Below are 23366 nucleotides of genomic sequence, written 5' to 3'. Positions count from 1 at the left end.
ACCGCCATTTGTCCTTGTCGTGAGCTCTTTTCTCTTGGGCTAGTCAGCTTTCCCAGAGAAGACTCTTTCAGTCTCCTGTCTTGGAGAGTATAATAGGCCTGGCTGCCATTGTTCTGATCGCCAAATAGGGGAAGTATGCAAACTTCCACTTAATTCGCCCTGTGTCAGCACAGTACCCACTTCTCATACCCTCTGTCGGGAGGGGGTCAGAGGGCTGAATGCACTGCCAGACTCGAAACCACTCTTTCTGTTTCTATGCCCACATGCATCCCCACTTCCAGAAGTTCCTGGAGCCTAAATTTGAGCCTTTTGATGGTTGCTTCATAGCTTTCCATCACTGCCTTAGCATTCAGCTTTCTTGGGGTGGCTAAATCAGCTCCTGCTTGTTTACCTACTTTCCAAAACGTTGTTGCTCTTTTCTCGTTTCCTGTTATCTTAGGCTGTGTTTTTTGTGGGAAAAAAAATTCTCATTAATACTATTTTTTAAAATTAATTTATTTTAAATGAAACAAAGATGGATATTTTTAATGATAAAAGGTACAATTCACAAAGAAGATAGACATCATACACCATTAGACACTTTCATTAATACTGTTTTAATAGAGTTTCAGGAGAGACTGAAGCTGCATACTTTAATTCAGTTTACCATCTTTAACTTGACATTATTACCATTACTTGTGACTAGAAGGTTAGCACCCTATCCTTTTTCATATTTTTCTTAGTGTGTAGATTTGATGTTCTGAAGCTGCGGTATAATTTTCTCTCTAAATATGAGATAAACAATTCACTTCAGCATTCTGGCTTATTTTAGGCCTCATTTCTAAGAAAATAAGAGCTTAGTCACGGGTTAACAAAGTGAAGTCTCTCCAGGTGACAGTTTAAAAGAGTCAGTAGGCAGCAAAGCTGGTGGCTTGGCAGGCTGGGGAGGTGGGGCCTCGTTGCACATGGCGCTTCCCACAGCAGGATGGGCAGGGATGGAAAGGGGTAAGAGCAGTGCCTCCCGCCATCAAGAGCAGATTTTCTCAAACGTTTGAAGTGGACATGTGTACCCGGTGTTGAGTAGTTCTGGAGGGAACACAGAGGAACCTTTTGTGGAAGTAGTTTCTCACCAAACCAGTCCTCCCTTCTGAGCCTGGGTTTTCCGTGCTCGGCACCTCCACCATGGCCACCTTAGCCCGAGTCCCCTGTGGGCTCCCCTGGACTTTGGTAATCGCTTCCTCAGCGGTCTCCCCACTTCACCATCTCACCATGTGGAAGAGACGCTCATTCCTCTGTCCGGGAATGACGAGGGAAGCAGGAGTTGGCCAGGTAGATCCTGGGTGGCACGACAGTCCAGGAAGTGGCATGGTGTGGAAAAGACAGAAGCCTGAGTGATGTTGAGTATGTTAAGCAAATAGCCAGTGGGTTGATCTGCAGCCTCAGTTGCCTTTGGGCCACTGTGGGGCAGAGGTCTGCAGACATGGCAGGGTGACAGGCTTTGAGGGTCCAGCCTAGAATGCAACCTACCCAGGAAGCTTCTTCCAAGTGGTATTTCAGCTCAGGTGTTGTGGATTTTGATGATGGTCTGTTAGTACTTTATTGAGGATATGCACACGCATACACATTTTGATAACAGATTTTTAAAGATGCTGACAAATGAATCCCTGTGATTCAGAAGGCATCCTGCCCTCTAGTCAAAAGGTAGGCCTGTCTTACATGATAGGATCTATTATATTATCTTCTGTACCCCTATTTGAAATGAGATTTGTACAAAGTGTTTATTGCTTGAATTTCCAAAGAACATTATTATAGCGCCCTCCCCTCCTTTTCTCTTTTTAACCTTCACCTGATAAAATGCAGTGATTGAGGCATAAAATATATGGCCTGTGCCTTAGGAATAGTCATTGACTTTGTGAAGAGTCAAACTGAACTGATGGCACAAAGAGAGATTTTTCTCTTTTGTCATCTAAGTCAGTGTCCTTTAATCTGTTTAAATCTAGAATCCCTTAGAAAATCTGAAGAAAGCTGTGGTCCCTCTCCATGCAAGAACTGCAATACACATGCCTCCAAATTTTCCACAGAATTTTGGAGAATTCAGAGTCATGGGCCCTGGAAGGTCTGCCATGGGCCCCACTTAAAAACCTCTGTTCTTAGTGAAGGCTAAAAACCCAGCCACAGCCCTCTGGTAGGGGACTCAACAGGCCTCACATCTATAATCCTCAGCCAAGTTATGAGTCCAGCCCTGGGAGCTCCCCTTTTACTAATTAGACAGATAATGAGCCCCACCTCTTCTGGCATCTCCTTGCTCAGGTACAAGACCTATCACATTTCACAGTGCATGTGCCCAATAGAAAGTTAGCAGTAGCAGCCACTTGGAGGTTCTGAGAATCTTCTTCCTCCTGCTAATGTTTCTGGATGGCTTTTTCGTGATAGAGACTTGCTACTAGAGTCCTTCAAATATGGAGGGCAGCACCTCTCTAGAAGCTTCCTGGAGCCAAATAAACAGGGAATTTCAACCTGCCCTGCTCCATGATTGGCTGTTTCATATTGTGTGAGTATAAGAAGAAACAGAACTTTTAAAACTGACCTTAACACATTTATATAAAAGCCATCCTAGGTTTCAGGAGTATGAGTGGAAAAGAAATGTTTAGAATAGAACCTTCTTATCTACAAGGAGTGGTGGTGAATGGAGTAAAAAAAAAAAAAAAAAAAACAAAAACTTAAGAGTACCCATGTTGGAAGACTAAAAATGGAAATTCAATTTCCTCCCAGAAATGGGCCTTGCATTGTGTCACTGGGGACAATGGAAATAGAAGCCAGAAGTCATAGTTTATTTTAAGAATGTTGTAAAACATTTGTCCCCCATTAGCTGATTGTGTTACGCTGCACTGGGGACGTCCTGGAACTCCACTTGTGCTCTGACCTCTCCCTCCACCGCCATATACCACCAGCCCTCAGGGAACACAGTCCTTCCTGGCTGTTGCCATATATATATGTTCTTATTCCAATCTGATCCTCTCTCATCCCCAAAATAATCAGCACGAACAGAATGAAGCAGATGGCACAAGGCTTCTTTGGCATACGGGCAGATCTGTATCACTCACTCAGTATTTTTAGAATCAAGGGGATTGAAAATTATGTCCTGAGTTGTTTTGGGGGAAGACTTACTCTCTTTCCAGGGTGACAGGTGCTGAAATATTACCATATTTAAGACTCAAATTCAATCTGTATGTCAGATCACAGGGCAGACTGATGATCATTGGGACCATCCCTTTGTTAGTTCTCTGTTTAGGATTGTTGGCAGTTGGCCAAATAATAGAAAGTTCATCACAAGTCTGTTTTAAGGGTGTGGCCAGAGCTCATCAGGTTTCAAGGAAAGATTGGAATCGGCAGCAGCCGGCCAGTACTGATCAAGTACATGGTGATGGGAGATGTTGTATTATCCACACAGCTTATTTTTTAAAAATAGCTGGGCTTTGATCCTCAGCCACAATGAATTTATAATCTGCTGAGAAAGGCTATGTTTATAGAAGTTTGTGATTATATCATGAAAACAGTGCAAATATTTATATTTGAAGATCCATATTAATGAAATACACAATTATGGTGAATGAAATGTTATAACTACTAGTGAATTTGAATACATCATTTAATAAAAAGCCTTCCTGAAGAAACTAAGGAATGCTTACTGTCATAAAGTAATTGAGTTCAACATTTGAGGACCAATTTTGCATGTGGAGTTAGACTGGGTGCATTTAACACAGAGACCTAAAACTTAAAAAGATAAGAAAAGTCTTGGGCAAAGACATTAATGCAGTAAGTTAAGTGTAAAAATATTTATGTGACTTAATGTTATGTTGTTCTTTGCAAGTTTAATGGGGAAAGAGTTGGAGGAAATGTCTCACATTTAAATACAGTATAGTTATGTCTAAAATGTCTTGATTGTATACCCACCGTCTTTGAAGGCCCGAGGGAAATGTAGTGACATCTACAACTTGTTGGACTTTTGAATCTAGGGAAGTGACTGGAAAGTGGATTTGGGAAGCTTTATTCAATGCTAATGGACAGATACTTTTTTTTTAATTGAAAAAATCTGATTTTTCCTTTGTATTCTTGGTGTGTTGGTGAGCAAACATTGGTATCTGTTGAGAAACAAAGACCTCGGGCCAGTTTTTACTTGCAACTTCTTATGTCCTGTGTGTGTTGATCACGTGTATTATCCAGGCTTCTGGCTCCTCCAACTATGAGTAACGGATGATAAAGTATATGCAGGGAGAGAACGTGTCTCTTTTCCATTACATCCATAGCTGAGTGGTTCAAACTGTGTGCCAGTTTGCAGCTGATGGTTTCTACTTTTAATCTCAGTGTTTATAAATACTACCATATATTTGTATGGTGTGTTTTTAGATTAGAGTGCTTTCAAGATTAATCTTGTTTCAGTTGGTTGTCCCCACTGGCTCATTTACATGCATCAAGTAAATATTACAAATGAGGAAACTGAAACTTAGGCAGTAACAAATGGATGAGCTGGAATTTGAACCAGGGAATCTGTCTACTATATTCATAAAGCAAATGACTGGAGCTGGATATACACTTGCTGTGCTTCAGGGAAATGCATGAGGGTGAACAGAGCCTAGTTGTGTCTGGAGGAAAATGTTAGCCTTACCTTCACCTCTTGTGGCTCCTGTGTTTTCCAGCACAGCAGCCACTAGCTTTGTGTGGCTACTTAAATGACAATGTCAGTTTCTCAGCATCACATTTTGAGTGTTCAGTAGCCATTCATTTCCATCACAGTTCTGTTGGACACTGGTCATTTCTCATAAATGCAGGAGTTGGGGAGAATCAATTTAGAGTATATATGCAGGGGGTTAGTGTAGATGAGAAAATATAAAATCTCACCACCAGACCAGCTCCTTCTCTTGAGTGACTAATGCTATTTTGAGTTCATCTATAAAGAGAACAAGAAAAAAAAAATGAATTTCAAGCTTCATATTGTGTATACATTTTAATCTCTTAAAATAGACCTGGAAAACACAGCAATCTCAAGTGAATGAGTATATTTAATGATGATGATAAATTCTGTGCCTTTTATGGCTGGGCCAGTGTTATGGCCAGACTCAGGCTGGATGGAGAAGTAGGACACACCATGAATCCTGGCAGCAGAAACTCGGCCACACAGGATAGAATTCCTGGAAGGAATTACCCTGTCTGTGGCCAGGGTGCTTGGGATGCCTGGAGGCTGGGCCATGGGGTGAACTGGTGCACAGTGAGGGAATGGGGAGTTGGAGGAGAGGGGCTTGGATGGGGCGGGGACAGGGGCTCAGTTCAGATCATCCTTGGTCCCAGAGGAGTCTCTGTGTGCTGCCATCAGAAAGGAGGCTTGGTGCCAAGATGCTGGCTGAGAATGCCGGTGTCCCCAGCTTTGGATCAGTGCTTGAAGCTTCAGGTCAAAGTGCGCACGTCAGCTCTGAAGGTTCCGAGCAGGTGGGGCAGGATGGCGAGGGGCGTCTGCCCGGTGCCGGCCCCTTGTGAACTCTGACCAGACATGAGAAACATCTGAGCTAGTTGATGAGGAACACGAAAAGTTTCCTGCAGTTTTTGCCCCTTAAAAAAGGAATGTGTTTGTCTATGTGCATGTGCTAGGTGCTAATATAAAGATGCCTGAACTATTACTATCGTAAAACTTCATCTAGCTAGACTCCAGCTTTCTGACCTGAAAATAGCTTCAGAGGTAAGTAAAAATTAACTGAACAGTAAAGAGCAGCTCTGAAAGAGTTGGCAATAAATGCATGACTGCAGGGACTAGACGCCTCGAAGTCCTGCCGAGATTGGTCAGGTTCACACACATGCCTTGTTCACTTAACAAAGTTCAGAAAAGGCTGGCCTGTGTGCAGACTTTACTCCAGTGTGTTTAAAGTAAGCAGACAGTAGCAGACAGTATGCCCTTTTTTTTTTTTTTTTTAGTATCGGCACTTGAAAGGTTAACATCCGTTGCGTGAGAATTCTCTTTTGTTAGAATAGCACGGGCTTCTAGATAGCCAGGCTTTTCCTGTGTTGTTGTTGATGCTGTGTTCATGATGCTGTTTTGGACTCTTAAGGCTGCCAAGTGATGGGTCTGTTGGCAGAAAAAGAAAAGCCTGGACTTAGGTGATCTGCCTGGGTTGCAAGGATGGTAAGAACTGGGATTGCAGACAGGCTAAGGTGGCAAGCCCGTCTCCTAGGAGTGGCCTTCCAGCAGGTAGCTCCCCAACCCCCGCACCCCTGCCGGGTGGGGCTGGGGAATGAGGAAGTGTTCCCACAGACTAAAGGGAAAAAGAGGAGTGGACGGTTTCCTGGAAGATGGTGCCTGCATACCAGAATGTGCTGAGCTTTGCCCCAGCCGTCATCACTCTTGTTTTTGTGTGAATCTCATCTCCCCTTCAAAGGCAACACCTCAGTGAATGAAACTAGCTTTATTCCCACTTTGTTTACGTCGTAGACTTGAGTCCTTCTGCACGGTAACCTCACAAACAAATCAACTTAGATATATACAAATGATTTCGTCTCATCCCCTGGAAGTTTAAACAGGTGTGATAAACAACTTATGTTCTGCCAACAGTGAGTGACGAGGAATAGCCAATGGTTTGAATAAGCAAGGATGCGTCCCTTTTCTGTACCAATAAGACACTCAAGCACACTGGGGGTGTGTGCGTGTATTTTATTTTCCCCCTTTGAATTGGCAGACTGAACTTCACACTGACCTGAAATCATGGCTTGAAGTAGATGATACCAAGTCTGTGGAAATAGCTGTCTCTATTACAAGGGAAAGTGTGCTTCATCCGCCATCAGAACACTGTGCAGTTGACTCCTGCCACTTTGAAGAAGCACAGACAGGTGCATCCATATGCAGAAGGACCTGTTAAAGCACAGGGGAAGATGGAGAGGTGTGCCACATTAGAGCCATTTAAAGGAACACGTTGAGTCCAGGTAGTCGATGCTGAACGGGTGGACGAGAAGCGTGGTTTGCCGACGGCTAATGCGCAGAAACTGTTCCTCTTCTCTCCACAGTCTGGTGACCCAGGACGTGCCCCAGCTCTAGTGATGCAGTCTGCCTTTCTGCTCGGGAACATCATCTGTGCCTCAGACTTGCTCCTCTCAGCCTGAGACCGCGTGGAAACTGGGATGTAGGATGCAGGAAGCAGAGATAGTGGTAACCCAGAGGCCCATGTCTGGGTAGATCCAGGTCGGGGACCACAACACTGCCTCCCCCTGGGCCTGGCGGTCGGCTGCTGGGGCTCTGCTGATGTGCTCAGCACAGTCCTGTCTTTCTATTTGCACTTAAATGGCACAGCATTTGGTCAGCGCATCTGAAAAGGAAAGTGAGAGAGACAAAACCCATGGCTACCTACCCCTGCCAGTTATGTGGCAAGATGTTCCTCACCCTGGAGAAGTTCACTATCCACAGTTATTCCCACTCCAGGGAGCGACCTTACAAGTGCTTGCAGCCAGACTGTGGCAAAGCCTTCATTTCCAGATATAAATTAATGAGGTGAGAGGCTTCAGAAAAGGTATGTGCTTTTCCACATACCTTTCAAAGGCTTTGCTAGCCCTCAGACCGGACGCTGCAGGGGAAAGTGGATGCCTTTTAGCCTTTAAGGCTGTATCTCCAGTGATTACTATAGTTTTTATACGACAGTTGTGCTCTGCAGTGTTCAGTTCACTTTTTCAACAAGTATGTCTTGTGTTCCTACAATAAGCCAGGCCTAAGAACAGAAAGATGAGAAGACCTGTGGCTGGGGAGATAGTCGTGGAAACACCATTAAAATGTAATCCAAGGGCTTTGATCACAGAGCTGTGGAAGTGGTGGGAGTTGTTCCCCACTGCTTGGTGAGACCTGGGGAGGCTTGTCAGGGTGGTGGTCTTTAGCTGTGATAAGAAGAATGAATGGGAGGCGGACAGAGAGGAGGTTCTGGGAAAGCCCTAAGCCTTGGCCTGGAAGCACATGTGGACAGAGGGACATGCTGGAAGAGGATTCGGAGTGAGACCCAACCTGGAGGCAAGAGGGTAGCCGCTCAGAACAGGCCATGTCTACCGTCCTAAAAGGCTTGTTTTCTTCTGAGGAGTGTAGGAACTGAACAACATGATTTGATCAGGATGTTAGAAAAATGGCTCTGGCAGTAATTTGGAGAAGAGGGAAAGAGGCAAGTAGACTTTTGGGATTGTTGCGTGAACAGTCCAGATATGAAATATGGAGAGCCTCTCCAGGCCCCAAGAGTGAGGATGGAGGGGGAGGGATTCAACAAAGGGTAAAAACTACTTTGTGGAGATAGGCCCTTTTTTAAAAAACAGTAACATTTAGTCTGAATTATTTCTTGATCGTCTTACTTCCATGAGAGAAATGGTATATGAGATGTAGTTTCTGCCTATAAAGGATTTTTATATCATAGAAAGACAGTACTCAAGATATAATGAGTATGTTGCACGGTAGGCTGATTGACAGTGAATGCTGTGCGTGTGCTTTGTATACCATACACTCAGAGCTATACACACAGAGCTCCCATGAACGCATGCCTGTCTGGATACCTGGTTAAGGGAAATGCATCTTTGGCCTCTAATCTTCATGTAACGAACTAACTTTCAGACCAGCAGATAAGTGCATAAGTGAGGGTGAGAATTGAGTGAGAGACAACTTCCATCTGAGTAAGCTATGAGCACGGGCCACCTTATGATCAAATTTGGGAGTGCTCCTGGAGGAAGGCACTGGGGAGAGTTAGAGAAAAAAGTTATGTTCCTGGCCCTTATGAGTAGCCCTGTTATAGATCGTTGATAAGCTGATTTGTTCAAATAAGCCTACAAGTGCTTAAAATTCAAATGTGTTCTGTACATCAGCCAATCTCTAGTTGCCATAAATATAAGTATTGAGTGCCTACTGTATGCACCAGTTTTGTTGCAGAGGCTTCCTGTTTTGCAGCACGCTTCTTATGTGTACACAGTAATTATCCTTACCCGAACATGAAAGGCAGGGTTAGCTGCAGTTAAGCCACAGTGAGGATACTATAACTGTGGGTAAAGACTAAAATACATATAGGAGATAAATATTTGGAACAGACAGTGGCGCCGACAGATTACTGGAATGACAGGAATTAGGTGGGATTACTGTGGTAAACCGCACTGAAGGAGATGTCTTAAGCAATATTTAGGAGCTGGTAGTTTTGAGCAAGGGAGACAACTTATTCAGCTAAGGGTGTGAAGAGAGGCAAAAAAGTGAAGCAGTGTACTTTCTGCAAGGATGGCCTTCCCTGCCATAGCCACCAGCATGTCTTGCCTCTCTGGCCTGAAGCAGTGATCTAATAAAGGGAAGGAAGAGGGCAGGATGCCTTTTTTTTTTTAAAGGGTAGCATTCCATCCTGTGTCTCAGTTGCCACATAAAAGTTCCATTTCATAAGCAAAGGTTGAAGAAGAAAGTAACGGACTTGCTTAACTAGAAAAGAGCACATGGGACCTAATATAGCGAAGGATGAAAGCAGTTAGACAGCGAAAGGCAGGAACAGACGATTTGGCAAGGCAGATGGAAGTCCCAGGGCCAGCAGTTAACCCCGGAAGCATTCTAAGCTCATTGACGTGGCCCAGGTGACACCCAAAGATGGTGGTGGTTTGGAAGCTACAGGACAGACCGGAAGTGGTGGTTTCCTGGGCTGTGAGGTGAGAAGAGAAGTTAGGGAGGGCAGCAAGACGTGGCAGTCATTCTAGCTCTAAGGTGATCATGTTCTAGACTGGGATTGTTGTGTGAACAAGTGAGGAGTAAATTACATGGAGAAGAACTGGATGCCAGGCAAAGGAAAAAGTAAAAAACGAAAAAACAGGGGTTGGAAGCTCGTGGGATGTGATGTGGCAAGTGGTGTTCCTGCTCAAGTGTGACTTGTGTCCCCCTGAACCTTTCTCACAGGACAAGAGCAGGACAGGAAATAGCAGGTCCAGAGCCTCTCACTTGGCATTGATCTATACATGGCTGATAGATGAGATCTGATCAGATAGAAATCCTCCACAGAGACAAAAGCAGAGCGGGGCAAGATCAATCACAGAGCTTTAGGTTCCTGAACACTAGTGATGGCCCAGAGAGAAAATTGTTTAAATGCCAAGTTTGTTATTTGCCCTCTAGCCAGCTCGAGAAACCCTTTCTGCAACCTGTGAATGTATTTAAATACATCTGGAACTCAGAGAGACCAGCATCACCTCAGACCCCAAATACCTATTGCACTGGCCCCTGTTGCTCAGCATTGTTTGTGTGCAGTCGGTGTCTGGTTCCCTCTTGGTGTCCATGGGCAGCAGCTTGGTGCTTCTAGAGAAAGTCCTTCTGAGTTTTGCCAGTGAAATTACCAGTGACCTTTAGGAAGTGAGTTGGAAGCATCTAAGAGGGATCTTAAAGAAATGGAGACAGGGGGTTCATGCATCTGACATGAGAGCTCACTGGAAGGTATTAAACAGCAGAAACTTAAGACTTCACTGTAACGTTCTCCTGGGAGGCATGAGGGTGAAGCTCAGAGAACACGTGGTGGGGTTGCCATTCTGGGTCCATAATACATAATAGACACTTTCTCTGACGTTAAGGATAGTCTTTTTAGCATTATGTCTAAGGCCTGAACTTTCTCTCAGGATAAAGCAGAGATTGTACTAGAAACAGTAACAGTGGGGTGGGGGTGGGGGTGGGGGTGGGGGTCGCTGTAGAGTTCTGTGTAGAAGGCAAATTGGATCATTTTTGGAAATTCAGAAATTTTAAAGAGTATAGAATAGTCATTTAAACCCCTTCCTGAAAACTATTTCTTCGTGATCATATATTTTAAAATACTTGTATATACTTGTGTTTAGAAATCTGTGTATAGATTAGGAAATAAGTTAATGCATGTTCTTTACAGGTGTGACGGCTGCATCGCATCAAGTAGTACTTGTTCTTTTATTATAAAGTTTATGTGTAGAAATCTGGAAAACATAGAAAAGTATTTTAACAACTAAAATCTATATACCACCACCTGGAGAAAACTACTAACATTTTAATATTGTTTCTATATGTTTCTTTGGCTCTTAAAAAACTGTGTCTGTTGTGAATTTTTTTCTGTCTGTCCCTAGGCATATGGCTACACACTCACCCCTGAAATCTCACCAGTGTGCTTATTGTGAGAAGACTTTCAACCGGAAAGACCACCTGAAGAACCACCTCCAAACGCACGACCCCAACAAAATGGCCTTTGGGTGCGAGGAGTGTGGGAAGAAGTACAACACCCTGCTGGGCTACAAGAGGCACCTGGCCCTCCACGCGGCCAGTAGTGGCGACCTCACCTGTGGGGTCTGCGCCCTGGAGCTGGGGAGCACTGAGGTGCTGCTCGACCACCTCAAAGCCCATGCCGAAGAGAAGCCCTCGACTGGAGCCAAGGAGAAGAAGCACCAGTGCGACCACTGTGAGAGATGCTTCTACACCCGGAAGGATGTGCGGCGCCACCTGGTGGTCCACACAGGCTGCAAGGACTTCCTGTGTCAGTTCTGTGCCCAGAGATTCGGGCGCAAAGACCACCTCACGCGTCACACCAAGAAGACCCACCCACAGGAGCTGATGAAGGAGAGCCTGCAGGCTGGAGACCTTCTGAATACTCTCCACGCTCTCTCTCCCCAGTTCCAACTGAAGGCTGCCCCACTGTCTCCTTTTCCTATAGGGGCCCCTGTGCAGAATGGGCTTGCAGGTAGCTTGCCAGCTGAGGTACACACCCTCAATGCCTTGGAGCAGCCCACCCAGCCTATACCGGTGCTGTCAGAGCTCCTGGCCCCCCTCCACCCCATGGCCACCCCCAGCTCTCCCCCCGCACCCCTCCAGAATCACAAGTACAACACCGGTTCTACCTCATACCCCCCACTGGCAGGCCTGCCCCTCAAAACAGATACTAAAGGATTTTGCAGTACCAATTTGCTTGAGGACTTGCCTCTGCAAGAGCCTCAGTCACCTCACAAGCTCAATGCAGGTTTTGACCTGGCTAAGGGAGGTGCAGGTAAAGTAAACCTGCCCAAAGAGCTAGCTGCAGATGCTGTGAACATATTACCTGCCTCTCTGGACCTCTCCCCTCTGTTGGGCTTCTGGCAGCTGCCCCCTCCTGCTACCCAGAATGCCTTTGGGAGTAGTGGTCTCGCCCTGGGGGCTGGGGAAGCTCTGCCGCATAGGCTGGGCTGTCTGGGGCAGCAGCCCCAAGACCCCTCCCTAGCCATGAGCACTATGAGCCTGGGCCAGCTCCCTCTCCCGCCCATCCCCCATGTTTTCCCAGCTGGCACTGGCTCGGCTATCCTGCCTCATTTCCACCATGCGTTCAGATGAATGGTCTTTTTTTTTTTTTTTAAGCATACTTTTCTTACTCTGAAAGATATTTTGCGAAGCATTTTAAACATCAGCTATGATAATACAAGGAAAGATTTAGGAAGCAGGACTGGAATATGGCTTATTCAGTGATGACTGGCTTGAGAGGAGAGAGTTCTCGAACTGCATGTATTGTGCCAATCTGTCCTGAGTGTTCACGCTTTGTACCAAATTTAATAAGCAAGTATTCTTCAATGGAACTGCAACCATTATCATAACCGACATTTATAGAGGGCTGCTATATATTAGTGTAGCTATATATTGGTGTTTGTCAACTTAATCGTAAGCCATGATCATAATAATGTTAGCTAAGTAACTTTATGTGGCACTGCCTAGTAAGGGAACTATGGAAAGGTTTGGATTTTTCCAAAATGGGAGGCTTTTTAACATAAAGTAATCTTTATATCGCATATTATCACTAGGCTGTGTATTTCTTTTCAGGGATTTTTCTACTTTCAGGGTTGGATGTAGTTTAGTTACTATTGCCATAGCCAACCTGTAGTTTTACAGAAACAATTTCTTGTGGAATAATAGACGTCTTCATTTTAAAGCATTTTAAATGTAGTTTGAATATTTTCCACAGGATGCTACAATGTGAGTTATCACTTCATTTATCTTAAAGACAAAACTGTCAGTTATATCTGACAGAAAAAAAAAAAATCACTGTGTAACCAGGTTAAGTGGTAAAATAATCCAGCCGTCAGTCAAAATAAGCATTTTACTGACTTTAATATTGATTATATTTTTAACAGGAATTTAAGAATATTACTGGAATTTAAAAATATATATATATCTATCTATTAAGCAAGAATTTCTTTTGCTCTGCTCTATCTGGCTTAAAATACTACTCTGCTTAAGTATTTTTAATCACCAATAAGTAAATGCATTTTAAAATTCATCATTTAAGTCAATATTAGTTTTATTCAAAAAATATAGCATTTTACAATGTAACTATAATCTATCTCTGGAATTTGGTATCTAATGAGTTTTTAAACTATAAAACGTAACCTTCTTTTTTTAAAGCTCCTCTGTCTTTTGTGTTTAGAGGCTTTCAATATGAAGATATATCTTACATATAATAAATAAAGTACAAATTCAGCAAATGACTTGATTCATTTTTATATACAACCACACCCCGACTCTCCACACAGATGGAAAACATTTCCAGCTCCTCAGTCTGCTCCGTCATGCCCCCTCCTGGTCATCACATCCCCTACAGAAACAACTATTCTGACCTCTATTCAGCATCGATTAGAAACTCTTTTTAAAACAATAATTTTAAGGTTGAAGCTTGTATGCTTCATTAAATTCACAGAGTAAAGAGCTTATTTCTAAACTTACTGTATGACATTGTGAATTCTTCCAGGATGCTGTGTAATTTATTTCTGATGTATAGGTCAGAATACTAGCTTCTGAAGTTTCATCTATACTGGACTACCATGATCCAGTTTTACAGTGGTGTTTACCATTAGTTTCCAGTACAAATTATAAATTATTTCTTATTGGGATGTCTTCAAAAAGTATTAAGGCCCATAATACTGTTTATTTTTGCTTGTTTAACCTCCAAATAGGGTGGGGGTGGGTAGAGAAAAGGGAACCTTGAGTTCATTTGTCCCATTAAAGCAGCATATTAGCCAAATGTGAGAAACCATGGTTCAACACAGTCCTTAGGAGTGAGCTTTGACCATAAAAGAAATGATACAATGGAACACAGGTTACCTGGTCAGTAGGACTCCACCACTCTGGGATGTATAAGCTCCCGTGTCCACTCTTAACTCTCACTTAGGGAAGGCAGGCTCTCAGAGCAAGTGGAGAGGGGTGGAGAGGGGCAGAGAGGCAGCTCACCCTGGCTAAAGCTTCCATTTTCCACTTATAGAAGCTTCCACAAACACTTTTACATGTCTTCAGGCAGTTCCAGAACACATACCTGATTTACCTGAGCATAAAACATAGCAATTGGTCCCCAAAGTATAGATTGTAATACTTTCAGATGTTGTGCTTGCTATACCTGGAGGCTGGTGCTCTTATTTAGACAAAAAAATGGCTTATTCCTAAATAAAGTTCCCTGACCTTAATAAAATTCTCTGATTAAGAAGCATGAATTAAGTATAAATAACTCTACAAAAAAAGTGTGCCAACCCTTAGGATGATCAAGAGGAAAAAATAGTTGAGACACCACCTCCCAACAGAGCTACATGAACTGAAAGTGTAATGAACAGTTGACTTCCAAGTTGGCCATGATAAGTAGATGGCCTGAGCTCACTTAGAGGATCCTTTCTATAGGGTGAGAAGGTTTTTGTAACCTGTTCCTTTCACTGTAGTGTTCCCCCAAGACACTGGTGTATTTGAGACAATTCTACACGGCATATAGATGGACATTTAAACTAGGAGTAGCTACTACTGACAGTTTAATGTTCATTAGAAGCAAACATCAAAGTTTATCCAAGCTGAGATTTCATGCCTATTATGTAGAATAAACTAGGTTAAAAAAAAAGATTTTTCTAAGAAGTAATAAAGACTGTTTCACCAAAAGTTTCTAATATCAAAGCAACATTTTCTTTAAAAAGACTAAAAAGTGTCCACTTAAAAAAAAGCTTAACACATATATATGTAATCTAGAAAAATGGTACAGATGAACCTATCTGCAAAGCAGAAATAGGGACACAGACAGAACAAATGTATGGACACCAAGCGGGGGAAGGGGGATGGTGGTATGGGATGAACTGGGAGACTGAGATCGACATATATACCCTACTGCACATAAAATAGGCTTCCCCGATGGCTCAGCTGGTAAAGAATCCACCCGCAATGCAGGAGACAGTCCCTGGGTCGGGAAGATCCCCTGGAAGAGGAAATGGCAGCCCACTCCAGTATTCTTGCCTGGAGGATCCCATGGACAGAGGAGCCCGGCGGGCTATAGTCCAGAGGGTCAAACGCGACCGAGCCACTGAGCATGTGTGTACAAAACAGGTAACTAATCAGAATCTACTGTACAGCACAAGGGAAAAAAGCTTCAAATGAATCTTCAAATCAAGCGTTATCATACAGGTTGATGCGCTGTTTAATGATTTGAGGGGAAAATTTGAAGGGAGTAGATAAGGAAATTTGAATGTAGTCTTCACTTGTTCTACATGGTGTCTCCAAAGAAATCTGAGGCGTGTAAACAGATGCCTCCAGTTCCCTCACCTTAGGTGGAGTTCCTGGGTATGACCATCCAGGTTGAAGACGGTTAGGGAGCCAGGCTAAAGGCAGAAAGAGAAGGCACTTACTTTGGAACTTTGTTGTTCCCACATTGAGAATGTTAAGTAATACAGGCCTCTTTTAATTGTTCGTTGTTTTTAACAATTCACAATATCAAGAGTTTTCCAGCTTCATAGCAGTGTCTATTCAGTGACTATTCAGTGTCAATCTCAGGGACCTGTCTTTGTTTAGAAAAAGGGACAGGGCAGTAACCTTCCTGGTCAAAATGAAGAATCATTTCCCTTTCCTGTTAAATCCAAGAAACAAAATGAAAAATTATTCCTGCTTCCTGTCAAATCCGAGAAGCAAAAACTGAACATCATTTCAAACTATATGTTTAACAAAAGAGTCAGTTTCAAGAGCATACATTTTAGTAACCCAAATCAGGATTTGCCCAAATTCCTCTTTGGCCTGCTGTGGATTCATTCTCTTAAAGGCTCATTAACTGTCTTGCCCATTAGATGATTGGCAACACGTAGAAGTTAAAATTTTGTTTTCCTTACCTGACCTCTAGGAGTTAATCTTTTTTAGAAGATTTAGTAAATCCTTGTCTGAGTTTTGCTCCAGAAGCAGGGTCCACTGCTGATCCTTTGCAGACATAAACAGATTTGTTATTATGTAAAAGCAAACATTAGCAACAACAGAAAAAAGGGATGATTATGAAATTCTCACACTAGACTCAAAAGTCTCTATTCTTTCTTTTGTTTTGGAGCTATAGACAAGTTCTCAGTCCCTATCCTGGGCCAGATAATAAGGAAAACAGAATCTGTGTTAGAAGCCCTCTGTCTTCTACCCTTAAGCCTTCACTTACCCATGGATGGGCCCGTAGGCCCACCACCTCAATGACCCCCCCGATTTATACAAATTGACCCTCAACACCTGATCCCCACTATAGCCCCAGATTTCAAAATGTACCCAGAGAATGTTCCACATCTTCACAAAATTCTTTGCCTGCTCTCATGCTAGAAAGGGTTTGATAAACCTCATGGAAGCATGAGAGGCCTTCCCTCCCAGTGGTTATTTACACAGTGATGGACTCATTTCCCAAACGGGACTCTTTTCCTCTGTGTTCAGCAGCACTGCTAGGAATGGAGATATAGGAATCTATAGGCATAACACGCCACAGTTTGTGCTGGACCACATGGGATGGAACAGGATTCTCAGAGAAATCATTAAAAAAGAAAAAAGAATAGTGCTCTCTGTCCTAGAGGCCTCTTTTCTAATCAGTGTTTTACAAAGGAAGAATGACCAAACCACCCCCAGGAAACTGTGAATCAATATCAAAGGACACAGGACAGAACTCATTGATCATATTACCCAAAGATTTACAAGCTTTGTTTTTTCCAAGGAATCAGTTACTGACCCTTCAATACTCATTACATTTGTTACACAATTAAGTTAGGTAAGGAAGGGAGTATTCTTGCCTGAAAAATCCCATGGACAGTGGAGCCTGGCAGGCAACAGTCCATGGGGTCACAAAGAGTAGAACATGACTGAGCAACTGAGCACGCAAGCATAACAAGGGGAGGCTAGTGCAGGCAGGCAGGATGCTTAACTTGATCAAATCCACTGGCTCCAGAAACCAAAGCAGAAACCAGAACTAAAGCTTCACGGTGGTCTTAGTCTCTCTGTATAAAGGTGCTGGAGAAGCTGCTGCCCAGAGGTACCTTCCCTATCAATCTGTCACTCCTATATCAAATCCCTTGAGAAAATAGCCATGTAGATATTTGCTGACTAGGTTATAAACTCAGTTCTCATCTGAACATTAGAATCTTTGTGAGAAAGAAGAGCCATATCCTTTTCTAAAATAATTTCCTAAACATATATCTACTAAGTAATATACATATTTCTCCAGGGGATCTTCTTGACTCGGGGATTGAACCTGGGTCTCCTGCATTGCAGGCAGATTCTTTACTGTCTGTGCCACCAGGGAAGCCTAATATACTAGTATATGTTGTTCAGTCACCCAGTTGTGTCCAGCTCTTTGCGACCCCCATGGACTACAGCATACCAGGCCTCCCTGTCCCTCACCATCTCCTGAAGTTTGTGCAAGTTTATGCCCATTGCATTGGTGATGCCATCCAGCCATCTCATCCTCTGATTCCCTTTTCTCCTTCTGCCCTCAATCTTCCCCAGCATCAGGGACTCTTCCAATGAGTCAGGTGTTCACATCAGATGACCAAAATACTTCCAATGAGTATTCAGGGTTGATTTCCCTTAAAACTGACTGGTTTGAGTTCTGTGCTGTCCAAGGGACTTTCAAGAGTCTTCTCCAGTACCACAGTTCAAAAGCATCAGTTCTTTGGCATTCTGCCTTCTTTACAGTTCAGCTCAATTGTGAGATACTAGTATATAATATGTACTAAATAAATATATTTATATAATTATCTCCTTAACGTTTTTTGACCCAGTTTTCCCAAAGTAGATGAAGATTTGCTTGGCTCTACCATTTTCTGTTACAAACTCCTTATGCAAGTTGCTGCCCCTCTCTGTGCTTTCCTTACCTGCAAACCAGGGTTATGAATAGCATGTCTGCTCCTCTGTGTTACTGTGAGGATTAAATAAGGATTAATGAAGATTCATATTTGAAGAGCTTAGAAGAGCATACAATTAAGCATGGGCTCTGTCCATGAAGAAGGGAAATATTCGGTACAGCAAAAAAGCAGAGACAACCTATCTATTCAACATCAGGAAAATAGACAAGTTATATTGTCTTTTTGTGATATCATGTGTATCTTTGAAAACATATAATGTTTTTAAAGAAACTCTTTGCCATAGGGAATTGTTCAAAGTTTGTGGGAAAAAAAATCAAGATGTGTACATGGATCATGTGACTATGATCCTAATTTAGATCAAAAGAAAACAAAAGAGGCGGCGAATAAAGAGAAAAAGTTGAAAGTGGTATCAATATTAACGGTAGACATGTCAGGGTATGGAATTATTGATAATTTTTATTCTCTTCATACTTTCCATTTTCTAAGATCTTCTAGAGTAAGCGTTAATTTTTCCCATGGCAACTTTTTAAAAAATGTCCTTTCTCAAGAGACATTTTGGCAGGCTAACTTAAAGTCTATAGAACCAAAAAGTTCCGAGGTCATCATAAGAGCATTTCAGACGCGTGTCCCGGGCAGTGGCACCAGCAACGGCGTTAATCACACAGAGTCTGGACACCTTGCTGAGCATTTACGGCCCTCCTTGCTCTAGCGCCAGCCTTCCATTCTAACTTTAATCCCAGTTTGGCCAAATGGACCATTTTTTTTTCTCCCCTGAGTATGTGTTGTGTTCTTATTTTCGTATCTCTGTTGCTTCCACAACTTTTCTCCATTGGTTAAAATCTAGCTCATCCCCAAAGCCTCCACCTCTATGAAACTTTCTCTCTCTGACCATTACCTCCTCCATAAAACCTCCTGGGAAAAGTAGATCTCTTTCTTGTAATCCCTTAAGACTTTTATATCCCACTGTTAAACATTAGATATAATGATTACTGACTTTGGATTGTGCCTAACACACATCTTCCCTCACTGTGAACTTAAAACAAAAGGTTATGAATGGGAGATTCTAAATGTTTGTTTTACTCAAGAGAGTCAAAGAATGAAAGCCTGGGTTTTAGAGGGCTAACTACCAGCTAGATGAAAGACAATAATAGGATTTACGCGGAAGGTAAGTGACATCAAGTGGCCTAAACGATGGATTGTCAATCTAAAGATAGCTAGACCACCACCAACAGTTTTTTAAAGATCCTCTTATTACAAATAGATTAGTACTGACCAGATCAAAAACAATGGCCAGTAGATGAGAATCTGATTCATACATCGGCCTATTTACATTAGTAAAAAGTACTCAGGCTTTTCTCCAAGCCATAAACAGTTTTGAAAATTCACCTCCCCTCAATGTACTTCTGCTTTCTCTCCAGAATGGCTTCAAATGAAATGTGACTAATTTAAAAGTACACTAACCTTGGTGATTTTATTTTTAAATGTTAACAGGTGAGGCCACAGATAAGAACAGAAACTAAAATTGAAAAAGCATGTTGAACCAGAAATAAAAGAAAAAGCTATCTCTTAAAGCTAATTAACATGACTATTCATATTTCAGTAATTTAAGTGAGAAATTATAGACTCAAGATACCCACTTTGTCCAATATATTTCATTCAAAAAGTATTTACTGAGCATTTCATAAATGCCACAAACAATTCTAACAAGTAGAGATGTGTGTGTGCTAAGTCACTTTAGCTGTGTCTAACTCTTTGCGAGCCCATGGACTGTAGCCCACCAGGCTCCTCTGTCCATGAGATTCTCCAGGCAAGAATACTGGAGTGGGTTACCATGCCCTCCTCCAGGGGATCTTCCCAATCCAGGGATTGAACCCGAGCAGTACAATACAATATGAACCAAGTAGACAGGTTCCTGCCTTCTTGACTCTCACATCCCCTTTTCTGGCATAGTGGGTGGGACAGAAAGAAAATAAATATGTATTGGATATATTAGATGATGGTAACTGCTATTTTGGGAAACTACAAAAAGAATTACAGTGGGCTTGATTACTTTGAAACACAGAGGTTGGGCGGGTGTGGGGCCCACTGGGAAGACACTCTGCTAAGAGCTGGAGGGAGGAAAGGAGACAGCAGGGTAGATCACTGAGGGATGTTTTGGTTTTCAGCAGAGGGGGCGGCCAGTGCAAAGGCCCTGAGCCAGGAGTGAGCAGGAGCAAGAGAGGCTGCTCCAACTGGATGGATAGGAGACAGTGGACAGTGCGGTCAGCTGGTGGCACAGAACCTCGTTTGGGCTGTGTTGGATTCTGCCTTTTACTTAACATCACAGTGATCTACAAACCACTGTTGACGACTTAACAAACAACAACTATGATATACTTTGCTTAAATCTGCTGGCCTGCTCATCTATTTCCTAGTGTATCAGAACAGTGTCTGTGTATCGTCCTGCTCATTGCCATACACTGGGACACAGGACTGCTGCCCCGATTCAGGACCTTTCCACTTGTACCTTGCTGCTGCTGTAGCTATGGAGTTCAAGGAAGGAAACTTTTTTCCTCTTTCAATACTGGGCCTGTCTTCCCTCATTCCCAGTCTCTTTCCTGGTTTACTAAACCGGGGAGTGAAGGTCCTAGACTCTGAGGCTGTACTTGCATTTGACTTGGCACACTGTCAGAGTTATCTAATCCCAATGAATTAAGAAATAGTCCCTCTTGACAAACAAACTCAAAAGGATGTTTTTCACTGAAAGGGAACCATTATAATATATTATTTGAAAAAGTAAGAAGAAACTATAATATAAAGAAATTGTCTTTTTTCAAGGACACTAGTCATTTTACTTTAGAAAAAAAAAAAGCTTGTTAGTGGAAGTTTTACCAAAGAATACATAAATGATTTGAATTATTTTTTTCCTTAGTAAAAACTATAACGATGAGTTGTTTCTACAGATAATGAAAAAAAAAAAAAAAAAACTAGTGGTTTGAGTTTAGATGGCCATGAATTTTCAAAATATCAATTCAATTTTTCTCCCATGATAAGCAACTCAGGAGGAATTTAAAAACTAGTGATAAAGATTTCTGGTGCTGTTACCTTATGGACTATGAGACTGACACTTCTTATTCTTGTTCTGATAATACCTTCAGAATAAGGCTCCTGACCAGAGGTGCCAATATGGTCATGATTTCATTCCCTGCCTTCATAGTTATGCTGACCATAAAGAAGAATGTTCATTATTAGCAGTGCAGCTCAGTGAAGAGGAAAAGCACAGGAGATATCTAATCCAGCTCTGCTGTCTACCAGTTGTGTGTCTTAAACAACTCGCCCTCTCTGAGCCTCAGTTCCGATTCCGTAGGTTAAAACATTTGGAGGATTATTGTGAAGATTAAAAGAAATGATCAAGCTTTATAAGTACTAAAACGGTGGGCATTCCTTTTTCCTACTTCAAGACATTGTTTCATTCTAGGAAGAAAATTCTTCCCCATTCTCTTCTGTTCCAGCCTTATTGTGATCTAATTGAATATAATGTGCAAGTTTAGGGTGTACAATGTGATGATTTATCACATGTATGTATTGCAAAATGATCACCACAGTAAGATTGGTTAACACCCTCATCACCTCACATAGTTACTTTTGTGTATGTGTGTGTGTGTGTCTGTGTAGTGAGAATATTTAAGATTTATCCTCTCAGCAACTTTTAAGTAGGTAATACAGTACTGTTAAGTATAGTCACCCTGCTGAATGTTAGATTCCCCGAACTCATTCATCTTATTACTGGAAGTTTGTACCCTTTGACCAACATCTCCCCATTTCTCCCACCCTACCCTCCATCCCTGGCAACCACCATTCTACTCTCTGTTTTTTTGAGTTTGACATTTTAAGGTTCCACACATGGCTTCCCAGGCGGTGCACTGGTAAAGAATCTACCTGCCAATGCAGGAGATGCAAGAGATTCAGGTTTGATCCCTGGGTTGGGAAGATGCCCTGGGGAAGGGAATGGCAACCCACTCCAGTATTCTTGCCTGGAAAATTCCATAGAGGACATAGTGGGCTACAGTCTATGGGATGGTAAAGAATTGGACATGACTGAGCATGAAGCTCAACATTCAGAAAACTAAGATCATAGCATCTGGTCCCATCACTTCATGGGAAACAGATGGGGAAACAGTGGAAACAGTGTCAGTTTTATTTTGGGGGGCTCCAAAATCACTGCAGATGGTGACTGCAGCCATGAAATTAAAAGATGTTTACTTCTTGGAAGAAAAGTTATGACCAACTGAGATAGCATATTGAAAAGCAGAGACATTACTTTGCCAACAAAGGTCCATCTAGTCAAGGCTATTGTTTTTCCAGTGGTCATGTATGGATGTGAGAGTCAGACTGTGAAGAAAGCTGAGCACCGAAGAACTGATGCTTTTGAACTGTGGTGTTGGAGAAGACTCTTGAGAGTCCCTTGGACTGCAAGGAGATCCAACCAGTCCATTCTAAAGGAGATCAGTCCTGGGTGTTCTTTGGAAGGAATGATGCTAAAGCTGAAACTCCAGTACTTTGGCCACCTCATGCGAAGAGTTGACTCATTGGAAAAGACTCTGATGCTGGGAGGGACTGGGGGCAGGAGGAGAAGGGGACGACAGAGGATGAGATGGCTGGATGGCATCACCGAAAAAATGGACGTGAGTTTGAGTGAACTCCGGGAGATGGTGTTGGACAGGGAAGCCTGGTGTGCTGCAATTCATGGGGTCGCAAAGAGTCGGACACGACTGAGGGACTGAACTGAACTGAACTGAGCATGCACATAACCGAGATCATACAGTATTTGTCCTCCTTCTGACTTATTTCACCTCAAGGTTTATCCATGAAGTTGAAAATGGAAGGATTGCCTTCTCTTTTTATTGCTGAACAATATTCCATTGTGTATACATACCCCGTCTTTATCCATTCATCCATCAATGAATATGAAGGGTGTTTCTGTATCTTGGCTATTTGGAACATGCTGTAATAAACATGGAAGTACAGATATCCCTCTGAGACCACAATTTGATTTTCTTCCCTTATTTTCAACACAAAACCTGACATATTGCCATCTCCCATCCTTAATCTCTTCTTAATTTTACCAGACCTGGGAACAATGGTTCTAGCCCCAGCTATTGTCATCAGATCTGATTTTGTATACTGTCAAGAGTTGTCTAATCTTGGTAAATTAGGAAATATCCTTTCTTGCCAAATAAGCTCTAAACCTCAAACAAACTCACATATCTTTATATCCCAAAGCAACTTTGGATGTCATA

At 42.5% G+C, this 23366-nt stretch overlaps 2 protein-coding genes across 4 annotated transcripts in view; one reads left to right on the top strand and one right to left on the bottom strand.

Moving 5' to 3' along the window:
• Positions 1-13455, top strand: part of PLAGL1 (PLAG1 like zinc finger 1) — a 56415-nt gene extending 42960 nt beyond the window's left edge. For 2 of the 3 annotated variants that reach the window (XM_040238611.1, XM_040238612.1), the window contains 2 exons: positions 7027-7507; positions 11083-13455. In XM_040238611.1, the coding sequence (XP_040094545.1) occupies positions 7356-7507; positions 11083-12313 (1383 nt within the window). In that variant the 5' untranslated portion in view covers positions 7027-7355 and the 3' untranslated portion in view covers positions 12314-13455. The remainder of the gene's footprint in view (positions 1-7026; positions 7508-11082) is intronic. The other variant, XM_040238613.1, reaches the window with a different exon arrangement.
• Positions 13456-15395: 1940 nt separating this feature from the next.
• The window catches only part of ZC2HC1B (zinc finger C2HC-type containing 1B), a 30289-nt gene continuing 22318 nt past the window's right edge, over positions 15396-23366 (bottom strand). Inside the window, exons 6-7 of the mRNA XM_040238614.1 lie at positions 16096-16180; positions 15396-15594 (exon numbers count right to left, since the gene is read on the bottom strand). Of these exons, the coding sequence (XP_040094548.1) occupies positions 16110-16180 (71 nt within the window). The 3' untranslated portion in view covers positions 15396-15594; positions 16096-16109. The remainder of the gene's footprint in view (positions 15595-16095; positions 16181-23366) is intronic.

This window comes from Oryx dammah, unplaced genomic scaffold (assembly GCF_014754425.2).
Source record: "Oryx dammah isolate SB20612 unplaced genomic scaffold, SCBI_Odam_1.1 HiC_scaffold_4, whole genome shotgun sequence".
Lineage (NCBI taxonomy): Eukaryota > Metazoa > Chordata > Mammalia > Artiodactyla > Bovidae > Oryx > Oryx dammah.
The sequence above is the reverse complement of the archived record's forward strand: the minus strand, read 5'-3'. Positions and strand labels throughout refer to the sequence as shown.